This window comes from Sus scrofa, chromosome 17 (genome assembly GCF_054392235.1).
Source record: "Sus scrofa isolate SSC_HxYL_T2T_F1_AM1 chromosome 17, Sscrofa_HxYL_maternal_Yorkshire_Landrace_v2.0, whole genome shotgun sequence".
Lineage (NCBI taxonomy): Eukaryota > Metazoa > Chordata > Mammalia > Artiodactyla > Suidae > Sus > Sus scrofa.
Window position 1 is genome coordinate 44,181,118 of NC_139399.1, and position 23,076 is coordinate 44,204,193.

The 23,076-nt window shown below is 48.3% G+C and overlaps 1 protein-coding gene across 1 annotated transcript; it reads right to left on the bottom strand.

The window, feature by feature from the left end:
• Positions 1–2,803: 2,803 nt before the first annotated feature.
• SUN5 (Sad1 and UNC84 domain containing 5) lies at positions 2,804–22,353 on the bottom strand. Its single transcript, NM_001177910.1, is given in 13 exon segments — positions 2,804–2,962; positions 4,047–4,133; positions 4,626–4,793; positions 5,345–5,460; positions 6,843–6,921; positions 12,372–12,480; positions 13,127–13,161; positions 14,396–14,445; positions 17,804–17,865; positions 19,006–19,072; positions 20,050–20,124; positions 20,343–20,401; positions 22,268–22,353. Coding segments are annotated over 13 exon segments (1,152 nt in total).
• Between the last annotated feature and the right edge of the window lie 723 nt (positions 22,354–23,076).

Sequence of the window (23,076 nt, forward strand, 5' to 3'; positions counted from 1 at the left end):
TTATTCATCATTTATCCAGACCTATTGTGTGCCTTGCTCTGTGCTGAGAGCTTCGTGAGTGGAATGAGGGTAGATTATGGCTTTAGCACTTCTGTAAGCTCTTAAGTAAATACTAGAACAGGTAGGACTCAGCTATGACAAAGATTATGCACATAAAGTGTGAAAAACTGGCTTAGGGAAGAGAGCAAAAAAATTACATCTGCATTCTTAAGAGTATGCAATGCTGACATGGAACAGAACTTATGCGGGAGTTCGCGTTGTGGCTCAGGGGTAACAACCCAGCTAGTATCCCTGAGGATAAGGGTTCCATCCTTGGCCCTGCTCAGTGGGTTAAGGATCTGGTGTTGCCATGAGCTGTGATGTAGGTCCCGCATTGCTGCGGCTGTGGCTGGCAGCTGCAGCTCTGTTTGACCTCTAGCCTGGGAACCTCCATATGATGCAGGTGCAAACCTAAAAAAAAAAAAAACTTATGGGATTAATTTATGACATTTCCAAAATATCTCAGAGTTTCTCCCTGATAGGATTTAAGATATTTTAAACTTTTTTCTATTTTTAAAATTGTGATAAAAAAATACATGTATAACATAAAACTTATCATCTTAACCCTTTTGAAGGGTACAGTTCAGTGGTATTAAACACATTCATGATACTGTGCAGCCATCACCCCATCCATCCTCGCAGATCTTTCCATCTTGACAAACTGAATCTCTACCCATGAAACAAAATGACTCTCCATTCTCCCCTCCCCCAGCACCCCCCTACTTTCTGTCTCTAGGAATTTGACTACTCACAAACATCTCATATAAACGGAATCATACAGTTTTTGTCTTTTTTAAGATAAGTGACTGGCTTATTTCATTTAGCATAACGTCCTCAAGGTTCATCCATGTTGTGGCATATGGATGTGCTGCATTTCCTTCCTTTTTAAGACTGAATAATATTCCATTGATATAGACCACATCTGCTTTGTCCATTCAGTTGTGAATGAACACTTGGGTTGGTTCCAGCTGTTGTAATGAACACGAGTGTACAAATACCTGTTTGAGACCCCGCTTTCAATTCCTTGGGGTATACACCTGGAAGTGGGATTGCTAGATCATATGGTAATTCTATTTTTAATTTTTGGGTGAACTTCCGTACTGTTTTCCACGGTGGCTGTACATACATTACCCCACTCCCTGAACAGGGCACAGCGATTCCAGTTTCTCCACATCCTCATCCACACTATTTTCTGTTTTTTTTTGTTTTTGTTTTTTTTTTTTTTGGTACTAGATATCCTAATGGGTGTGAAGTGGTATCTCATTGTAGTTTCAATTTTCATTTCCCTAATCATTAATGATTCTGAGAAAGTTTTCATGTGCTTATTGGCCATTTGTGTATTTTTTTTTTTTTTTTTTGGTCTTTTTGCCTTTTCTTGGGCCGCTCCCATGGCATATGGAGGTTCCCAGGCTAGGGGCTGAACTGGAGCTGTAGCTGCCAGCCTACGCCAGAGCCACAGCAATGCGGGATCCGAGTCGCGTCTGCAACCTATACCACAGCTCACGGCAGTGCCGGATCGTTAACCCAGTGAGCAAGGGTAGGGATTGAACCCGCAACCTCATGGTTCCTAGTCAGATTCGTTAACTACTGCGCCATGATGGGAACTCCCCATTTGTGTATCTTTTGAGAAATATCTGTTCAAAGTCTTTGCCTGTTTTTTTTTTTAATTTTTAAAAATTAAAGTATGGTTGATTTACAGTGTTGTGTCAATTTCTGCTGTACAGCAAAGTCACCCAGTCATGATACATAGATATATTTGTATATACATATATATAGAGATATCTATCTATCTATATATATCTCTTCTCTTTCTCATATTATCTTCAATCATTTTCTAAGAGATTGGATGTAGTTCCCTGTGCTCTATAGTAGGCCCTTATTGTTCATCCATTCTAAATGGAATAGTTTGCGTCTACTAACCCCAAACTCCCAGTCCATCCCCCTCCCTCCCCGCCCACCCCTTGGCAACCACAAGTCTGTTCTCCACGTGTCTGAGTCTGCTTCTTCAGTTTTGTAGAAAGGTTCATTTGTGCCATATTTTAGATTCCACATATAAGTGGTATCATAGGGCATTTCCTTTGCCCATTTTTGAATTGGGTTTGTTTTTTGTTGTTGAGTTTTAGGAGTTCGTTAAATATTCTGAATATTAATCTCTTATCAAATCAGATACAAAATATTTGCAAATATTTTCTCCCATTCTGTGGGTTGCCTCTTTACTTTGTTGATATTGTCTTTTGATGCACACAGTGGAAAGAAATGTTTACATCTGGAAAAACAAGAGGTCCAGAGGGTGTACGTGTCCTGTCTAACGGTACAGAGTAAATCGTGTGTGATGTTGAAACACTCTGTGATGGTCGGGGTGGGATTTCTCATCTCCCACCTCATCTGCTACAACTGCCGTAATCCTGTCCCCACTGTACAGATGGGGAGACTGAGAGGGCTGGGTCTTGCCCAAGGTCACGGGGGTCAGGGCAGAGCTTGACCTGAACCAGGAAAATGACTCATGTACGGGTGTCAGATGGCCTGGGGCTGAATCCTGGTACTGCTGATAGCTGGCTGTGACTTCTGGCAAGTCACTGTTTTACTTGGAGACTTTCCTGTCCCCCATCTGTGAAATGGGGTCTCATGGGGCTGCTGTGAGGGTGCCTGGGTGCCAGCCCAGGATCGATCACTGCTAACTGAGCTCCAGATGTCAAACCCTAGCCTTCCCTCACTTTGGGGCCAAAAGACACTTGAACTTGTGCTCGGGTGCAAAGAATACACTTTAATCTCTCTTGGGGTGGGCGGGGGTCTGGTGAGGCTGCTCTCTGGGTGGGGTCACGGAGCCGTGCACGCGCACTCGGTACAGGCAGGTGAAGCGTGGGTTCCCCCAGTTGCTTGATATCTTCACCTTGACTGCCCCAAAAGTCCTGGGAGGCTGGTTCTGGAAGAGGCAGAGACACAGGGCCCCTCTCCCATTGGCCCCCACCCAGCCTGTCCAGAGGAGCATTTGGGAGTGGAAGGGAACCCCATTTCCTCAGGTGGGGAAACTGAGGCTCAGAGAGGGGAATGGACTATCCCAAAGCCACACAGCAAGTTGACCCTTGGGCTGGAATGGAAGGGGCTGAAGCTGGAAGGACACGTGGACTGTGACTGGGAGTGTGTTCAAGACTCGAGGTCCAGCGCATACGTGCTCCAGGACCCTGGGTAAACCCCTGCCCTCTCTGGGCTCCAGTTCCTGCTAAGATGGGAGGAGTAGTATCTGCTTCCCAGGGTTGTCGTGAGCAAGAAATGAGATCTTGGGGCTAGAGGACTTACCAGCACCTGGCGCATGGTAGATGCCAGTAGTGCGGCCCCCTCTCCTTTTTGATCTCCCCCCCGCGGCCCCCTGAGAGGGGATGGAGCCCAGTGCAAAAGGGGTCTTTGGCCCGTGAGGTCTCACTGGGGGTCTCCACCTCCCATGACATCACATCAGGAGAGACTGAGGCCCGGAGAGGAAGAGAATGGCCCAAGATTATGCCGAATTTGTGGTTGGGTCAGGATCTGGACCCGTGTCAGCTTGAATCCCATGCCTAGACATCCCACCAATCTCAGGGCCATTCCAGCCTTCACCCTCTGGTCCTGCTTCTGTCCCCAGCTCCCACCCCTCTAGGCCTCAGTTTCCCCACTGTGGTTGGACCAGGTGCTGGTGATGTGGTCACATGGCCTCCCAGGATGGAGACACTAAATTTGAAGCCAGTGACCCTGGCCGGATGGGCCCCGCCTGCTTAGCACCTGGAGGAACCACAGCAGGAGGGCTCCTGGGGGTCAGGGAAATGGAGGCCCGATGGGTCTCCTCCGGGTCCAACTCTCAGCCCTGGGCAGTGACTCCATTGCTCTGGGCCTCAGTTTCCTCATCTGTCAAGTGGATTGGTGACAACTGGGCACCCCCTGGGGCTGCTGAGGGGTGAAGCGGGGTCCCCTGGGTAAAGCCTTGCACACAGTGTGCATTCGGTAGGTGCTCAACGTGGGCAACTTTTCTCAGGTACCTGGAGCTGGAACATCTGAATGATGTTTTCTGGCTGAAACTGAAACGCCCCCAGGAATACCTCCTCCCTGGGGGAGCCTTCCATTCCCTGGAGAATCGGAACCAAGAAGAAAGCATCAGGTACAGGCAGGACCTCCAGAAGGTGTCACTCCTCACCCCTGGAGATTTGCACACCTCCCAGGATGGGGAGCTCCTTACCGCTTTGGCACCGTTCCCTTGCAACACAGAGTAAAGGATAGGAAGGGCACTGGCCTGGGAGTCAGAAGGTTAAGGGTCCACTTCTAACTGCTCTTGACTTGTAGGATTTGGTGCTTCCCCGCCCTTTCTTTGGACCTGAGTTTCCTTATCAGTAAAATGGGGGCTCAGTGGTCTCAAGACTAAACTGGCTCTGCAAAGCCTGGGGTGAAATAGAGTCCTCTCTGCCCCCTATCCTTGAAGCTGCGATCTGACCCCGACCCTGGCCCTTCCCAGTCTCAGCAGAGCCTCAGCCAGGCCCTCCAGGCTGCGTGAGTTGTTCAGTTTATCCCAGTGCCTGGAATCCGCCCCAGTTAAGCCTCGCCCCTGGGCGGGGCGTGCTCACGTAGATGACGAAGTCCTTGGGGGCCGTGTCCAGGCTGCCCGACAGTGAGATGGTTTTGGGGATGTGCTGCAGTGTCAGGTTGGACAGGTAGACCTTCTGGGCCAGTCGGATGGTCACCTGGCCTCGGTCACCGGCGAAGGCCCAGCAATTACCAGGCGTCACGTTGGGCTGGAAGGGGCCGGTGCCATGAGGCTATGCTGGGTGGGTGGGTGGGTGAGCACGCGTTCCCCATCCCACCCTGGCTCCCCTAGACCTCCTCAGCCCTCCTGGCTGGGCCAGATCCTTCCCATCTACAAAGCTTGGCTCCAGCACCACCAACTCCAGGAAGCTTCCCTGATTGCAGGCGGCAAGGAGGAGCCTTCCCCTCAGCCCAGCCCCCTGAGGGCAGGGGCCCTCTTGGGATCCTGAAGCTTTCCTGAGCCTCAAGACTTGAGGGCTGGGTGGGGGCCCCCTTCCAGCGCCAAAGTGGGCTGTCGCTGCCCTGGGCCTGTCCCCTTCTCCCCTGTCCCTCGCCTCTTGCCCTCACCCTGACTTCTCTCCAGCCCCCACCCATCAACTGTCCCCTTTCTCTGCCTTTGCTCCCTGCTGTCCTCTTCCTACCCTATCCCTGCCCCAGCCCCCTGTTCCTCACTCTCACCCCAACCTCTGCTTTCGGCTGCTGCCCCCAGACCCCTGACCACACCCCTGCCCCTCTCCCCTTGTCCTGCCATTCCTCCTGCCTCGAGGATCACGTCCGGGGGCTGGGCATAGTTCCACAGGCGGATCCAGTTCCAGTAGGAGCGAGCCTTGTCGTGGTTGTAAGTGGCTGACGTTTGCTCAAAGTCGATGGTGGCCCCTGGATGGGAGATGATGGGGGCGGGGGTGTCTCAGCTGAGCAGCCCTGGCTTCTGCCTGCGAGAGGGGAGTGTCTGTGCCAGGGCAGCACTTTGGAAGAGTCACTGGTCCTCCCTGGACCTCAGTGTTCTCCTCTGAGAAATGGGAGTAATAAGAGTAACGGTAAAGTGGAGTTTCTGTCATGGCTCAGTGGGTTAAGAACCTGACACAGTGTCCATGAGGATGGGGATTTGATCCCTAGCCTTACTCAGTGGGTCAGGGATCTGGTGTTGCCGTGAACTGTGGTGTAGGTCACACACGTGGCTCGGATTCCGAGTTGCTGTGGCTGTGGTGTAGGCCGGCTGCTGCAGCTCCAGTTTAACCCCTAGCCTGGGAACTTCCATATGGCTGCAGGTATGGCCCGAAAAAAGCAAAAAAATCAATCAATCAATCAATAAATCAATAAAGATAAAAGAAAAGAGTAACGGTAAAGTGGTAAGAGCGCCCCTTCTTGGGTTGTCATGATGGTGAAAGCAGTGAATGCAGCACACTCGTTTTCCAGCAGCGCCTGGTGCAAAGTAAGCGCTTGCTCACTTACGCCAGCCTTGCACGATACCCTAGCTATGATTACAATGGCCATTATATTTTTTCTTTTTAGGGCCACACCTGCCTGTGGAGGTTCCCAGGCTAGGGGTCGAATTGGAGCTGCAGCTGCCGGCCTTCGCCGCAGCCACGCCTGATCGGAGCCGCACCTGTGGCTTATGCCACAGCTTGTGGCGACAGCCAGGGCCATGATTATACCCACTGCACAGAGGAAGAAACGGCCCTGAGAGGCTGGACTGAAGCCCTCTGACCCCACATGTCCTCGGGCTTGGGGGTGCCTGGCTCAGCTGGTGGGGAGCAGCCCGCCTCCCTTATCACCTCCCCCGCGTCCCCTCCCGGGGGTACCTTTCACAGCCCTTCCCTTGGTCTGGAATGCTTTTCCCTGCTCACCCAGTCTCCACTCAACGTCCTCCCACTACCCCTCTGCCCATATCCCCTCTATCGCAGCCATGGCTTTATTTTCCCAAGGTACCGATTCCCAGTTGTAATTGGGCCCATGTTGATTTTCTTATGTGGTCAGTCCCCCCTCCACCCCCCGCCCCCGGCCACCAACCCTCAGTAGGTCTGGAGGACTGTGGAGGGGGTAGAGGGGTGAGGGAGGGCCTCCCCTCCCCACCTCAGCCACCATGAGAGAAAACAGCAAACTGTAGCAAGAAAACCAGCTGGGCTGCAGCAGTTAGCTCTGAGGATGAACTTCCCAGCAGCAGAGGCGCCCCAGACCTGAAATCCACCCTCTGAAGAGTTTCTGAGGAAACCTGAGGTGGGTCCATGGGTGGGGAGCGGGTAGGGGGAGTCACTCACCTATCGACTTCAGGGCAAAGTCCGGCTTTTCAATATAATCTCCTTGGATCATCTTCATTATTTTCTGGGCCATCTTTTGCTGAGAAGGCAGAAAACACAGCTGTGCACTGGGGTGTGCTTAGAGATGGCAGTGCACGTGCTTGTTCACACCAGGTGACATGTGGCAGCGGGGCACCCTCTTGTCCCTTCCTGCTTGCCCTGCCTGTGGAAGCCGTGGCTGGTCCACAGGCGGAGCTCCTGGTGTCTACGCTGTGAGGAGGCCCAGAGCCACTCCCGCTGCACCCGGGGGCGTTACTTGGTGTTTTCACACCCACTGTGATGGGGGGATCACACACGCAGGACCAGGAGTCTCAGTGAAGTTAAGGGCAGGGGGCCTGCAGTCAGACAGACCTTTCCTGCCATGGGCCCGTGGACTAGTTATTGCCCCTAGGTCTTGATTTTCTGTCTCTAAGACGGGATGATAGTCACTCCACCTCCCACTGTTGTGAGGATCAGAACTAAGACTCAAAGCCACTGCTACCTGCCAGGACTGTCTTTGGCTCCACATCTGTTCACACTTACTCCCTCCAGCAACCCTAGAAGGTATGTACTATTACCATCCACTTTTATTTTTATTTTTGGCCATGCCCATGGGTTCCCAGATCAGGGACTGAACCTCAGCCGCAGCAGTGATAATGCCAGATCCTTAACCAACTGAGCCATCAGGAAACTCCTTATCATTCCCATTTTATTTTATTTTAATTAATGAATTCATTGGCCATGCCTGTGGCATGTGGCAGTTCTCAGGCCAGAGACTGAACCCATGCCACAGCAGTGACCCAAGCCCCTGCGTGACAACGCCAGATCCTTAACCCACTGTGCCCTAAGAGAACTCTCATCACGCCTATTTTAAAGAAGAGGAGAATACTGGAGTTCCCATCGTGGCGCAGTGGTTAACAAATCCAACTAGGAACCATGAGGTTGCGGGTTCAATCCCTGGACTTGCTCAGTGGATTGGGGATCCAGCGTTGCCATGTGTTGTGGTGTAGGTCACAGACATGGCTCGGATCTGGTGTGGCTGTGGCTCTGGCGTAGGCCGGAGGTTATGGCTCCAATTCAACCCCTAGCCTGGGAACCTCCATTTGCCACTAGAAGCGGCCCTAGAAAAGGCAACAAGACAAAATAAATAAATAAAGAAGAGAATACTGAGTCACAAAATGGTAATTTGTCCAAGATCACACAGCTGATAAGAGACCCAGGAACGCTGGTTCCAGAGTTCAGGCTCTTAACCACTACACGCCATTGCCAGAAAAAGACTGCAAAGCATTTAGTACAGTGGGTGCTCCATAATTGCTGGCTATTATTTTATTAGACTCTTCACAGCTAGTGTTTACGCGGCAGATTATGTTTGCCAGGAATGGCTGCAAAAAGTTCTCCCATCCCGCACTCGTCTTGCAGTGTGGCTTTGACACTCTTCTCCCTGAGACGTGGGAGTTCAGTTCCCTCTCCGTCGGGCGGAGCTGTAACATGGCAGCAGTGATGTTGTACAGGCATCACTCCTGCCATGTGACTCTGGGCTCAGTCCTAAAAGGTGAGCTGTGCCTGCTTCTCTGGGGACGCTCCCTCTTGGAAGCCAGTTGCGGTGTTGTGAGGAAGCCTGTGTCATAGGAAAGGGCCACCATTGGGTGTTCTTGTCAACAGCTCTGAGTTCCCAGCTGACAGCCAGCATCAACCTCTAGACAAGCGAGTAAAGATTCCTCCAAATGATTCTTTCTTTTTTCCTTTTTCTTTTTAAGGCCAGACTTGCGGCATACGGAGGTTCCCAGGCTAGGGGTTGAATCGGAGCTCCAGCAGCTGGCCTATGCCAGAGCCACAGCAAGGCAGGATCCCAGATGATTCTAGACCCAGCTCTTGGGTCACTCTTGGCCTTCAAGTCTTCCCAGCTGAGCCCCAGACATTGTAAGCAGAGACAAACCATCCTTGTTGTGTCCTGTCTGAATTCCTGACTCGTAGAATCTCTAACATAATGAAATGATTGCGTTATACCACTATGTTTAGGATAGCTTGTTATGCACCAGTGGTAACTAGGATAATGGCTGGATGTTACAGGGAGGTGATTATCACTGTTTTGTTTGTGTGGAAACTGAAGCTCAGAGAGGACCTGCCTCAGCTCCAAAAGGTAAGAAAAGATACAGCATCCACAAAATAAGAATAGAATTATATGAAAAGCAGCAACCACCCAGAGAACAAAAAGAAAATTCTTAGGTATTAAGAATATGTTAGTAGGAGTTCCTGTTGTGGCGCAGTGGTTAACAAATCCGACTAGGAACCATGAGGTTGTAGGTTTGATCCCTGGCCTTGCTCAGTGGGTTAAGGATCCGGCATTGCCGTGAGCTGGGGTGTAGGTTGCAGACGCAGCTTGGATCCCACGTTGCTGTGGCTCTGGTGTAGGCCAGTGGCTATAGCTCTGATTAGACCTCTAGCCTGGGAACCTCCATGTGCTGCAGGAGCAGCCCAAGAAAAGACAAAAAGACAAAAGGACCAAAAAAAAAAAAATTTCTTAGGACCAAAGAACACATGTTTTCAGATTGATAGCATCCCAAGGATGGCCAGCCCCTAAGCACTTTATTATGACACTTCGGATGTAAGGTAAGATGTAGAGCTTCTAGGTAAGATGTAGTAAGTTGCAGAGAACCAGTGTTCCCATTGAAAACAACTAGAAAAAGCCAGATAGTTTACTAAATCATATTTTAGAAGCATCATTGAGCTATGAAAGAAATATGACCAGAGGGACTAAAATTCTAGAGAGGGGACTACCATTCTGAAATGTGCTAACATTAAAAAATATCAATTCCTGTGGCATTTGATGATTCTGAGAATGGGCTGAAGATCGAGGTTTAGGTGGGACTAGGGGCTGCCACTGATGAAAAAGAAAGCAGCAATTTTTTTAACAGTCACATAGAACTGGTGGGACAAAATTGGAGACGAGAAGCCCCAGCCAGGGCCAGTTTCCCCCATTAGATGCTCACTGAAACCCAAGACAATGTCGGAAGATGAAGGGCTGCTTTGAAAGGTTCTGAAAGGCAGACTAAAATGTCCTGATATCACAATCTTAGTCAACTAAGTCCCTTTGAGAAAGGGAACCCCAAAACAAAACAAGCAAGAGATTAAAGCCTTAGAACAGTGACTGACTCTCACTGAGTGTCAGAATCACCTGGAGGACTTCTTGAAACACAGAGAGTTGGTTCCCATCCTCAAAGTACAGGATTCAGTAGGTCTGGGTGGGGCCCACTAGTTGGAATTTCTAACATTTTTCCAGGTAATGCTGATGCTGCTGGAACGGGGGCACACTTTGAGAACTGCTGTCCTAGAAGAAATGTTGAATCAATACTGAGTAGCTATAGCTGTGCTTTACCTGCAGGCAGTAAACCAATTATGGGTACAATTAGAGGCTGAGAATCCAAGCTTGCCCCTGGCAGAGAAGGCTGCCAATGGAGTCAGAGATTTTGTATTCAAAATTGGGGAGTTCCTGTCGAGGCTCAGCAGTTAACGAACCCCACTAGGATCCATGAGGATGTGTGTTCGATCCCTGGCCTTGCTTAGTGGATTAAGGATCAGGTGTTGCCGTGAGGTGTGGTGTAGGCCACAGATGCAGCTCGAATGTTGCATTGCTGTGGTGTAGGCCGGCAGCTGTAGCTCTGATTGGATCCCTAGCCTAGGAACCTCCATATGCCGTTTTTTTTAGGTGCGGCCCTAAAAAAAAAAAAAAGAAACTCAAGGCCTCAAGTATATGGTCCGTCTTTTCCATTAAGAAATTTTCCAATTGTTTTCTTTTTTATTTTTAGGGCCACACCTGTGGCATATGGAAGTTCCCAGGCTAGGGTTGAATCAGAGCTACAGCTGCCAGCCTACACCACAGCCACAGCAACGTGGGATCTGAGCCGTGTCTGTGACCTACACCACAGCCCATGGCAACGCCAGATCCCAACCCACTGAGCAAGGCCAGGGATTGAAACTGCATCTTCATGGGTACTAGCTGGATTCATTTCTACTGCACCACAACGGAAACTCCTGACATTTCCCAATTTTTTGAAATTGCATAGGCAGGAGGCTAGAGGGTTCAGCTGAAAACCTCTGACTCAATTCTATAAAAACTGCAATTCTGTTCTGAACCAGTTCAATGCATATTTACCTAGAAGTGATCAGTATACTTCATCTTCCTTACAAAGAAAAGAAAGCACTCTCCCTGGTTGAAATTGTAATTATCTGGAGCATCTAGTTCTCTTGTAGACAATGCCCAGAAAACACTAAAAAATTACCAGACATGAAAAGGAAAGACCATAAGATTGATACTCCAGAGAAAAACAGACAAGAAGAGGAGACCATAGATGATACAAATATCATATTTAGCAGACAGAGATTTAAAAATAATGGTGACCAATGTTTTAAATAAAGAAAAAGAGGGACAACATAGACACAATGTTGGAGGATTTCACCATAGAATTAAAATCCATGAAAAAGAATCAGATGTATCTTCTAGAACTAAACAATACAATATATGAAATTAAGAACTTAAATGTAAAGTCTTAACAGTACATTGGACAGAATGCAATATGAGATTATTAGTGAACCTGAAGAAATATGAAGGGAAAATATCGAAACTTAAATGTGTAGAGAAAAAGAATGAAAAAACAAGCAAATCAAGTAATAGCAGTAGGAATTATGTAGAAGGCACAATAAAGGTCCAGCATAGATGTAATTGGAGTCCCAGGAGAGGATTTAGATAATGGGGTAAAAACAATATTTTAAGGAATAATAGCTAAGAATTTCCCCAAACTATTGACAAACATTCTACCCATGGATTCAATAAGCTCAGCAGTCCCCCAAGTAAGTTAAATACAATAAAATGGGGACAAAAATTTTTTTATAAATTCCCAGGGATAAAAACACCACATTCAAAGGATCAATAATAAAAGTGACATTAGACTTCTCTACAGCAACAGTATAAACTAGAGAATAATGGACTTCTTTCAAAATTCTCAGGGGAAACTATTTCCTATCTAGAATTCCATACCCAGCCAAACTATCAATCAAGCATGAGGATAGAATAAAGACACTTTCAAACATGCAAGTTAAAAAAAATTAATATATAGGAGTTCCTGTTGTGGCACAGTGGAAATGAATCCAACTAGTAACCATGAGGTTGTGGGTTTGGTCCCTGTCCAAGCTCACTGGGTTAAGGATCTGGTGTTGCTGCGAGCTGTGGTGTAGGTCACAGATGTGGCTCAGATCTAGCATTGCTGTGGCTGTGGTGTAGGCTGACAGCAGTAGCTCCGATTCACCTCTAGCCTGGGAACCTCCATATGCTGTGGGTGTGGCCCTAAAAAGCAACAAACAAACAAACCACCAAATAAAACAAAACAAAAACCTCTTATTCAACTCTTTTCCAGGAAATCACTGGGGGATGTGGACCATCAAAACTTGAGATATGAGGGTCAGGGCATCAAACAAAGAGATAAGTTTTGGGGGTCAGAATGGCTAGCACCTTACCTCATCAGACATGGCTTCCATCTCCTGGAGCTTGGCAATGAGCTGGTTTATGTTACCTCGGAGGTCCTGGATTTCTCCAGTATGATGTCGTACCTTCTCTTGGTACATCCTTATGAGGAAGGAGTGAGAACAGGAACTGACTGATTTGTGATGCTGCTAATATCACCCTCAGCTTCTACCTTAGCCCGTTAGTCCACAAAGATCTAGCTTCACATTTTTCCAGTCTCCTGGACCCATCCCTGGACCTACCCAGTAGGTTCTTATCTCTAAAACATGAAAACATTATTCATTCTCTTCCTCTTGCTTGGAATATCCTTAAACCCAGCTCATTCCTTCCAAATTTTTGCATAGTTTTTCTGCATTTAAGGATGCTGCCATCAGGAGCATCCTTAAATGCAGAAAATTTGTAACTTGTTGGTTAAAATTTGTAACTTGTTGGTTAAAATTTAAAATTCTCAACTACCATTTCCTGATCCCTAACCATGGGCCAGGAACTATTCAAGACATCTTACATCTTCTTTAATACCCATAATTAGCTAGAACAAGGTGGGTGTATTTATTCATCTCATAAATAAGGAGTCAAAAACCCAGAGAGGTGAAGTGACTTGTATAACTAGGTAGGAAATATGGGAGCTGGGATTTAAACTCAGGTTGGTCTGACTGTAGAGCCCACATTCTTAGCTGATACATCCCAGGTCCTTGCAATAGTTATGGGTTTTAGGTGATAATAGGACTATTTAGCAGAATCTTCTTACCTCAAGCTCTGCAGTGGACTATGTATGCTATCATCCTGGTGGGGTAGTGAGGAAAACAAGGGGTCTCCTTCAGATGGCCTGATCTGGGCACAATAGCGCTTTATCCATCCATCCTCCCACAGCCATAATTCATTCTTTCATCTGCTTTGCTATTTATTCTTCCATCCACCTACCATCCATTCAAAATCCAGTTTACCCACATTTTTATTCATCTATCCACATCCACCCTCCATCTACCCACCCTTTCTTATCTATCTGCTCCTTCATTTATCCAGTTTTCCTCATCCATCTACCCTGATATCCACCTTACATTACCCTTTGACCCTCTCATCAGTCCATGCATACATGCATCCAGCTACCCTTCCATCTTTCCACCATCTCCCTCAACTATCCATTCATCTATCCATCCCTCCATCAGTTTACCCACCCATACCCATCTGCCCTCCCATCCATCCACCCATCTATCCCCCTATCCATTTCCCCTCATCCCTACATCCATCATTTCCATCCCCCCTTCATTCATGCTCCCATCTGGCCATCTAGACATCCAACATTGATTGTGGCCACCCTGTGCCTGACATTGAGGTGGACCTAATTGCTGGAATTAATCAGACCTGGATCTGCCTTTAAGGACTCCCTATACAACTGGGGAAATTATGATTCCAAGACATTGCATATATGATTACAGAAAATTGTGGGGGAAAAAAGGGAACCGTGACTACCTCTGCTTGGATGCTTCTGGAGGAGGTGATATTTTAGCTGGAACTTGGCCCATGTGATGGAATTTATAAGGGGAGAAGAGGAGAGGAAGGGACAGGCCCATTAGATCCCCTTTCTCTCTAGACCTTCTGAGACGTTTTGCTCAGGGAGTTCGAACTACTGATTTCCTCCTCCTTCTCCTCCAGGAGCCACAAAGCAAATGGTTTCATCTCATCTGAGCAGAGGAAGAAACTTCCTTGAGCAGAGGGAGCAATGTGTCCCCCGGCCTCACCATCCCACTTTAGGTGGAGGCCTTGATAAAGGAAAGATGGGTCACCTCTGGGAGTGAGTGACAGGAGAGGCATCCTGGGGGAGGCACTGTGCATCTGTCCTTGCAAGACCTATTTTGGTGGGAGAGACGGGTTCCAGGTGGGTTGGCATGGCAGAGGCAGCGATTTGGAGCTGGAATGAGTCAGGAACTGAGTAGGGCCCAGATGTGTCAAGAATGAAAGGACCAGTCATTGAAGGTGACATTGACTGGATAGGGGCCTGAAGAGAGCACATACTCACCTGCCAGACTTCCAGTTTGGATGGTAAGTGCATAGAAAACACCCAGAAGCCTGTAGGGCCAGGAGAATGAGAACGAGCCATTTAAAACGAAAGGTTCAGAGCTTAGGCTCTGGAGTTAAGGTATTTGGAGTCAAATCCCAGCCTTGCCACTTACTAGCACTGTGCAGAGTTGGGAGAAGATACTTACTCTCTCTCTTCCTCAGTTTCCTCCTCATAAAGTGGGAATAATTATAACATCCACTTCATGATCCAAGGACATCGTATGTGCAAAGTGCATCACATTAACCAAACAGTCTATGTCTGTGCTCCCTCTCCTGTCCCAATCCTACTGGGGATAATTGGCAAGAGATGAAAAGTGGGTGGGTGGTCTCCCCTGACTTTTATGATCTCCGTGCTACTGGAAATTTCATCATCCAAGCCATTATTAAAAGCCCTTAAAACCTATTTGATGTAAAAATACCCAACAACAACAATGAAATAGAATGGAACTTCCTCAATCTGATAAAACCGTTTATGAAAAACCCACAGCTAAGATAATACATAATGGTGAAAGACTGGATGCTTTCTTCCTAAGATCAGGAAGAAGACAGGATGTCTGTTCTTGCTGTTTCTATTTGAAATTATCCTGGAGATTCTAGTGAGTTCAAATTAATCAAGGAAAAGAAAAGGCAGATGACATGATCTTGCATATAGAAATCCTGAATTATCCAAGACTGGGTGTCTTGTCCAGTGTCAGAAGTAATGAATGAGTTCAGCAAGGTTGCAGGATACAAGTCCAGTTGTATCCTGCAATCACTTGTACAGTTGACCCTTGACAACAAGGGTTTGAACTTTGGGGGCCCCCTTATATGTGGATTTTTTTTTTGAGAAATATACAGTCAGCCCTCCATATTTGGGAGTTTCACATCCACAGAATCGACCAACTGCTGATCAAAATTTCTTTCTGTAGTTGGGTGAATCCCCAGAGGCAAAACTTGCAGGTAAGGAGGACTGATTGTATTCTTTGTGACACAGCTCGGATCCTGTGTTGCTTCACTGTGGCTGTGGCTGGCAGCTATAGCTCTGATTTGAGCCATAGCCTGGGAACTTCCTTATGCCATGGGTGTGGGCCTAAAAAAAGTGAAAAGAAAAAAAAATTACAATTTTGTGCTGCAAAGAACACCATCAAGAAAGACAATCGTCAGAGAGAGTTCCTGTCGTGGCGCAGTGGAAACAAATCTGACTAGGGACCGTGAGGTTGCAGGTTCGATCCCTCGCCTTGCTCAGTGGGTTAGGGATCCGGCGTTGCTGTGAGCTGTGGTGTAGGTCACAGATGCGGCTCAAATCTTGCATTGCTGTGGCTCTGGCGTAGGCTGGCAGCTACAGCTCCGATTAGATCCCTAGCCTGGGAATCTCCATATACTGTGGGTGTGGCCCCAGAAAAGACAAAAAAAAAAAAAAAAAAAAAAAAAAAGAAAAGAAAAAAAGAAAAAAAAGCAACAACAAAAAAACACAATCCTCAGATCATGAAAAAATTTTTGCAGATCATATATCTGAGAAGGGACTATATAAGGGATTCTTTTAACTCAATTAAAAAACCCCCAATTAAAAAAAGTACAAAGATCTGAATAGACCTTTCTCCAAAGGAGGTATACTAATGGCCAATAAGCACTGGAAAATGTGCTCAACATCATTAGAGAAATGTAATAAAAACCACAGTGAGATACCACCTCACACCCCCAGGATGGCTAAAATAAAAGATAGACACTAGTACTTGGAACCCGCATATACGGTTGGAAATGTAAAATGGTGCAGCCTTTGGTAAAAAAAAGTCTGGCAATTCCTCAGTTAAACAAAGAGTTAACTTAATGACTCAGCAATTCTACACCAAGGTATATACGGAAGAGAATTGAAAACACGGGTCTACGTAAAAATTTTAGAACTTTCACAGTAGCACTATTAATAATAGCCAAAAAGCAGAAATAACCCTAATATCTACCGAATGATGGATGGATAAACAAAGTGTAGCTTATCTACACAAAGGATTCTCAGCTATGAAAAGGAATAAAACGCTTATTATATGTGCTGCAACATGGATGAACTTTTTTTGGGCGGGGGGCATACCCACAGTATATGGAGGTTCCCAAGCTAAGGGTCGAATCAGAGCTGCAACTGCCAGCCTAGACCACAGCCACAGCAATGCAGGACCCAAGCCAAGTCTGCAACCTACACCACAGCTCACGGCAATGCCAGATCCTTAATCCACCGATTGAGTCCAGGGATTGAACCTGCAACCTCATGGTTCCTAGTTGGATTCGTTTATGCTGTACCACCGACGGGAACTCCTGCATGGACCTTGAAAACACTGTCAGTGAAAGAAGCCATAAAGACAAACTATTGTATGATCCTATTTATATGAAATGTCCGGAAGAGGCAAATCCACAGAGCCAGAAAATAGATGAGTAGTTGCCTAGGTCTGGAGGAGGGGGCATGGGAATGACTGCCAGTGATGGGGGACTTCCTTTCTGGGGCTGTGAAAATCCTGGAACCTGGTAGTGGTGATGGATATGCTACTTTGTGAACATACTAAAAATTGCTGAATTATACTTTAAAAAATGAAGTAAATAAATAAATAAATCTATGGTATATGAATTACATTTAATAAAGCTGTTATTTTAAAAAATTGTATCTTTTGGGTTATGTTGCCTAGGAATTTCTAATTTCCTAGGAAATTGTCCCCCTGCCACACACCCCTTCTCCCCCACACATGCCATGTTGTACTTAAGTGGAGGGAGGAGATTCCTTTGTTTGAAAAAGCAAAATTGTCGGAGTTCCCATTGTGGCGCAGTGGTTAATGAATCCAACTAGTAACCATGAGGTTGCAGGTTTGATCCCCAGCCTCACTCAGTGGGTTCAGGATCTGGCATTGCCGTGAGCTGTGGTGTAGGTCGCAGATGTGGTTGGGATCTGGTGTGGCTGTGACTGTGGCTGAGGCTGGCAGCTGTAGCTCCGATTGGACCCCTAGCCTGGGAATGTCCACATGCCGTGGGTGCGGCCCTAGAAAAGGCAAAAAGACAAAAGAAACAAAGAAAAAGCAAAATTGTGATGTGGGAGGAGGTGGAGGTGGTGGCTGGAAGGAAGCCACAGAAACAGGGAGAGAGAGGGAAATAATTAACATAATATGGTTCTCGGAGAATTTCACAGTTTTCAAAGATTTTTTTAGCTTTCAGAAATTTTTCTTGGCCGTCACTTCATTTAATCCTCACAGCCACACTTATTATAGACAGATGAGGACACTGCCGCTTACAGAGAGGCAGTGTCTCAGCCAGTGTCACACAGTCAGTGCCAGAACCCTCACTCTTCCTCCCCAGGATGGCCAAGAGGCCAGAGCACCTCCACCAGGGATGGGACAGAGTCCTGGACACGCACCAAAAGCACAGAGGACCAGAACACCAGTCTTTTCCATGAGCTTGTGGAAGAGCAGCCTGCATCTGGAAGACAGAGAAGCAGTGGTTAAGGAGAAGCAGGGCCTTGCGTAGGCTCATCAGTCTCAGCCTGGCCCTTGCTCCTTTCCCACCCTGAGAGGCAGGTTCCCATTGGGCCGTGATACTCTCTCCAAGATGCTGGCCGGGCTCCATGGCTCACAGCATCTCAGAGGAAAGAAAGCTCTTACCCCAGTATTTGGGGCCATCAGAGATCAACTCACAGTGGTCACCCATGTCCTTCCTTTCGCCATCGACATACTGTTTTTCCCCTCCCTTCTTCTCTCCCGGTAAACGCATCCTTCAGGGTTCAGTTCAAATGTCCTCTCTGCCTACAACCTCCAGAGTCAACACTCCCAGCCTCTTTGTAGTGTCTACCTTCCCCAACGAACTGGGTGCTCATGAGTGGGAGAGGCCAAGGCTGGGCCCAGTGTAGGCATTAGGAAACATTTAGAGCGTAACCTTATTTTTTAGAAAATGTTATTTATTTATTAAAATAATTTTTTTTTAGGGTTTCACCTGTGGCATATGGAAATTCCCAGGTTAGGGGTTGAATCAGAGCTGTAGCTGCCGGCCTACACCACCGCCAGGGACCACAGCAAGGTGGGATCCTTAACCTACTGAGTGAGGCCAGGGATCTAACCCACATCCTCATGGATACTAGTTGGATTCTTAACTCACTGAGCCACAATGGGAACTCCTAGAATGTAAACTTTCAATGAATGAATAAGGTGGAAATCTCTGCAGGAATTTAGAGGCATTTGCATGGGCAGGAAATAGAAAGAGTGGGTCAGGCCTTCCAGGCAGAAAGAAGAGCGTGTACAAAGGTATGGAAGTAGGAATAGGATTGGGGGTCCAGGGAGTGAGCATCCTAGGCTTGCTGGTCCAATGGGTCCACTGCAGAAAGCAGAATAAGGGGGGCTTGGAAAGGAAGGGAGGGGCAAGGTTTCAGAGGGCTACAGGCCGAGGAGCTTGAAACCATGGGGAGCCACAGTGGGTTCTGGGGTGAGGGGATCCAATAAAAACCAGGTTTCAGATAGCTTATCTGTTCTAGTGATAAGGGGGTTCCAAACCATTGATGGGGTTTCCATGGTCACCAGCTGCATGGTCCCAGTCCCTGTAACTCTCCCCTTACCTCTTCCTGCTTACCTGCAGTTGTTGAACAGAACTTGGTGGGCCTGAGTCCTTAGGAAGCAGACTAGGCAGGCGATCCAGGCTGTGGGAGAAACAGGAGAACTCTCAGGAGCTGCACCCTCATCTTTATTTTACAACAACTCACAGAGGGTGAGGCCCTATTGCTGGGAGACCCCCTCAATGTGCTAGTCGAGCCCAGGATGGTCCCTTGCTGGGTGGGGTGAGCACCAGTTTGGAGTGTGTACTGGGACTATAGTAAGCCCTGCTTGCAACCGGAAGTTAATAAATACTTAAGAATGACTTCAGGAGCAGGAAAAGTCTGAGCTGTCCTTCCTAATGTCCATTCCCAGACACCAAGGGCTTCTCACTAGAAGAGTCCTTGTCAGTTTCATCCCTGGGTGCCTTGCATTGCCCCTAAAGGCTAGGCAAAAAGTAGGGGTTCAGGATGGGTGAGTAGGTGGAAAGATGTGTTTATAAATGGAAGAATGGGGAAGAGAACGGTCTGGAAGACAGATGAATGGAAGATGGATAAGAAGATAGGAAAATCAGAAGGGAATGGATGGGCCGATGACTGGATGGATGTGAGTATTAATAAAGGTAAATAAAGGTGTGGCTGAATTGATTGATGGGTGAATTGATGGGTGACTCAGTGAATGGATGGATGGATGGACTAATGGATGTGTGGATATTACGACACGTGGCTATGTGGACAGACGGCTGGATAAATGACTGAGTGGGTGAGTAAGTGGAGGTGGATGGACACAGAAGACCTATCTCTAGGGTGGGGTCAGACCCATGGCCTTGAGGTGAGGATGAGTTGCATCCAACCACTTCCATGGCTTCACCAACAGTGTCTTGGCTCGGGGGCCAGGCTGCTGGCAGAGGAGACGAGGGCTGGCAGTTAGCTCTCCCTCCAAACAGCAAGTCTTCCTCCCACTCCCTCTCTCCAACCACCAAAGAGATGCTCGGTGGAATGACACCTGAGGGGAAGACCTCCAGAGTTCAACCTGCAGCCTGGCCCATGTTGATGGCCAAGGTGGCCCTTCAGTGTATACGTACACATGCATCCCAGCATGCACTGGGTCAGGCCTGGGGCTGGGACACTGATGCGGATAGGCAACAGGACGGCGTCACCTGCGGAGAGAACAGGGCTGTCAGGTCACTGCTGGTCTCCGGGACATGGTGCCTGTAGTCACTGGGGATTTACCCAGGGCTTGGTGGAGGCATCGCTGCCCCCCTGCCCTGCCCTGCCCCCTGCTGGGGGACCCTGGGTTGCTCACTTGACATCTCTGAGCCTCAGCCCCTGGCTTCCCACAAAGACCCCAGGGCACCCCCCTCCCCTCCCTTCTCACTTGTGTTTGACAAAGGCTCCTCTGCCATCCTGCAGATGTTCCGGCCTCGCTGAATGATCCTGGCAATGACATTTCACGAATGCATTTAACGATTTTTAAGGAGCATGGTGTCCCCACATTCCAGATGGAGAAAGTGAATTGCAGAGAAGCTGGCTTAAGACCACAAGCCTGTGAATCAGGGACAGACCTGGGTCTGGCTTTCCCCCCTGCAGGTCTCTTTAGAGGAAAGGACTGAGTTTGCCGTGGCCATCACAGGCGGTTGTCATCCAAAAGCCACTCTGTCCTCTTACTGGCAGGAGGCTGGTCTCGGTCCCTTGTCCACTTCTCCCCCATGTGATCTTTTTTTTTCTTCTTCTTCTTTTTTGGCCATTCCGTGGCATATGGAGTTCCCTGGCCAGGGATCAGATCCGAGCTGCAGTTACTACCAAAGTCACAGCTGCAGCAATGCCAGGTCCTTAACCCACTGTGCCGGGCTGGGGATCGAACCTACATCCCAGCACTCCCAAGACACTGCCAATCCCATTGCATCGCAGTAGGAACTCCTCCCCCATGTGATCCAGACAGTCAGTCTCAGCCTGTGGCAGGACACTCAGTCCCTGTGCTGTTGGCTCAAGGATGGGGAATTCTGCCTGCACGATGTGTGGGGATGGGTACGGGGGTCTGGGACTAGGGGGAAAAGTTTTCTCATTGCTAAACTCAGACCACAGGTTGCAATAGCCACTCTCCTTCCATCTTACACAGCCGTGCTTCTGTGTGACCCACAGACAGTGGTGGCTGTCTTGGGATTGTGAGACGAGGCCAAAAGGGGGAGAGAAGGGACAGCAGGAACCTGGGCCTTGGCTGGCACTGCAGAACTGCAGAATTGATGTTCTCTGGAGCTACCCATAGCTACGGACCTTTTGGTATGTGAGATAAATTTTTACTTCTTTTTTATTTTTTGGCTGCATGCACAGCATGCAGAAGTTCTGGGACCAGGGCTCAAACGCAGAAACACAGCAGTGACCTGAACCACAGCAGGGAAACACTAGAACCTTAACTTTCTGAGCCACTGGGGAACTTCAATTTTCTTAATTTCTTTTAAAAAGTTTTGTTATTGTAGTATAGTTGTACAATATTTTAAAAGTTATAGGTGTATAATACAGTGATTTACAATTTTTAAAACTTATACTCCATTTATGGTTATTATAAAATATTAGCTGTATTCCCCATTGTACATTTTTCCTTATTTCTTTTCTTTACTTTTTTTTTTTTTTTTGTCTTTTTAGGGCCGCAGCCACACCATAGGGAGGTTCCCAGGCTAAGGGTTGAAATGGAGCTAAAGCTGCCGGCTTACACCACAGCCACAGACACAGCAACACCAGATCCGAGCAGCGTCTTCGACCTACACCACTGCTCATGGCAACGCTGGATCCTTAACCTACTGAGCTAGGCCAGGGATCGAACCCTAGTCCTCACGGATACCAGTTAGATTAGTTTCCACTGTGCCACAACAGGAGCTCCTTTCAGTGGATTGTTTCGTATAGATCCCTCTTGGGATAGACACCTGTTTGGGGAGCCCGGAAGGAGGCATCTTTTTGAGTTGGAACTTCCATCACCTGCAGAGATGCGTGTTTCCTCACCTACCGCCTGTCTCCCTCACGTCAGCTCCATGGGGGCGGAGAGCACTTGCATCTGTTGCAACACCATGCTCGCAAGGCTCTGCCCAGGGCCTGGCATACAGCAGGCGCTCAGTGAAACGTGCTGAAAGGCTGACCTCTCCCCCACTTCCTGGCTGGGAGGGAGACTTTAGGAAAGCCATTAGCAAATCTCCCTGACCTCAGGCACTGCATCTGTAGCTGCAGCTGGCAATGCCCGCTGGCTCCCAAGAAAGGGAGCATTTTGTAAACTGCCAAGGGCTGGGCAGAAGGAGGGCCTGCTCTCCTCACCTCCTGGGCCTGATCTCCCTGGGGACGTGGGCCACATCTCTTGGTGGGTCGCATGAGTCCCCGGGGCTCCTTGGGGACCGCGGCATCGGTTTCCTTCTCTAGGACGGGGAATTGGTGGCGGGGCTCTCTGGGGGTCGGTGAGGAGGAAGTGGCTGCAGCTGCCACCACCTCCTGGCGTTCTCTGAAAGGTGCCATGTGGAATCTTCCCTGGGTCAAAAGGAGCTGTTGGCACTGTGACCTCACAGAGCAGGTGGGGGTGCTCTGTCCAGTCTTGGCCCTGGAATTTCTCTGTGGAGGAACCATTCCGACCAACTTTTCACTCTTAAGATGGGGACACCGAGGCCTCGAGAAAGCAAGGGCCATGCCAGAGTCTTGGGGTCTGGACAGGGCCGAGACCCGGGGCTCCAGTATCCAGGCCAGGCTTTTTCTTGCTCCCAGACCCCTTTCTGTCCCAGGCTTCCTGGACTTGCCACCTTTTTAGGTTGTCCAAGAATGCATTCTGTAAAGCTGAGCTTCTCGCTGGTGGATGTCTTACACCACACAAAACAATATGTGCGTGTTGTTGGCTTTCTCCTGGTGACAAATAACAGCCCGCAGAGTGGGAAAGGCTGCTATGGTTTTTCTGTCAGTCCTGCCTGTGGAGAAGCCTATTCGGACTGTGAAGCTGACATGAGTTCGCTTTTGCCCCCTGGTGGCAGTAGCTCAAATTGCAGGCTAAGTACGCATGATAAACAGGATAACTGAACTCCCAAGAGGCTCATGTACTAAAAGCTGAACATATAAATATGTTAGGCTCCATAACAAAGGGG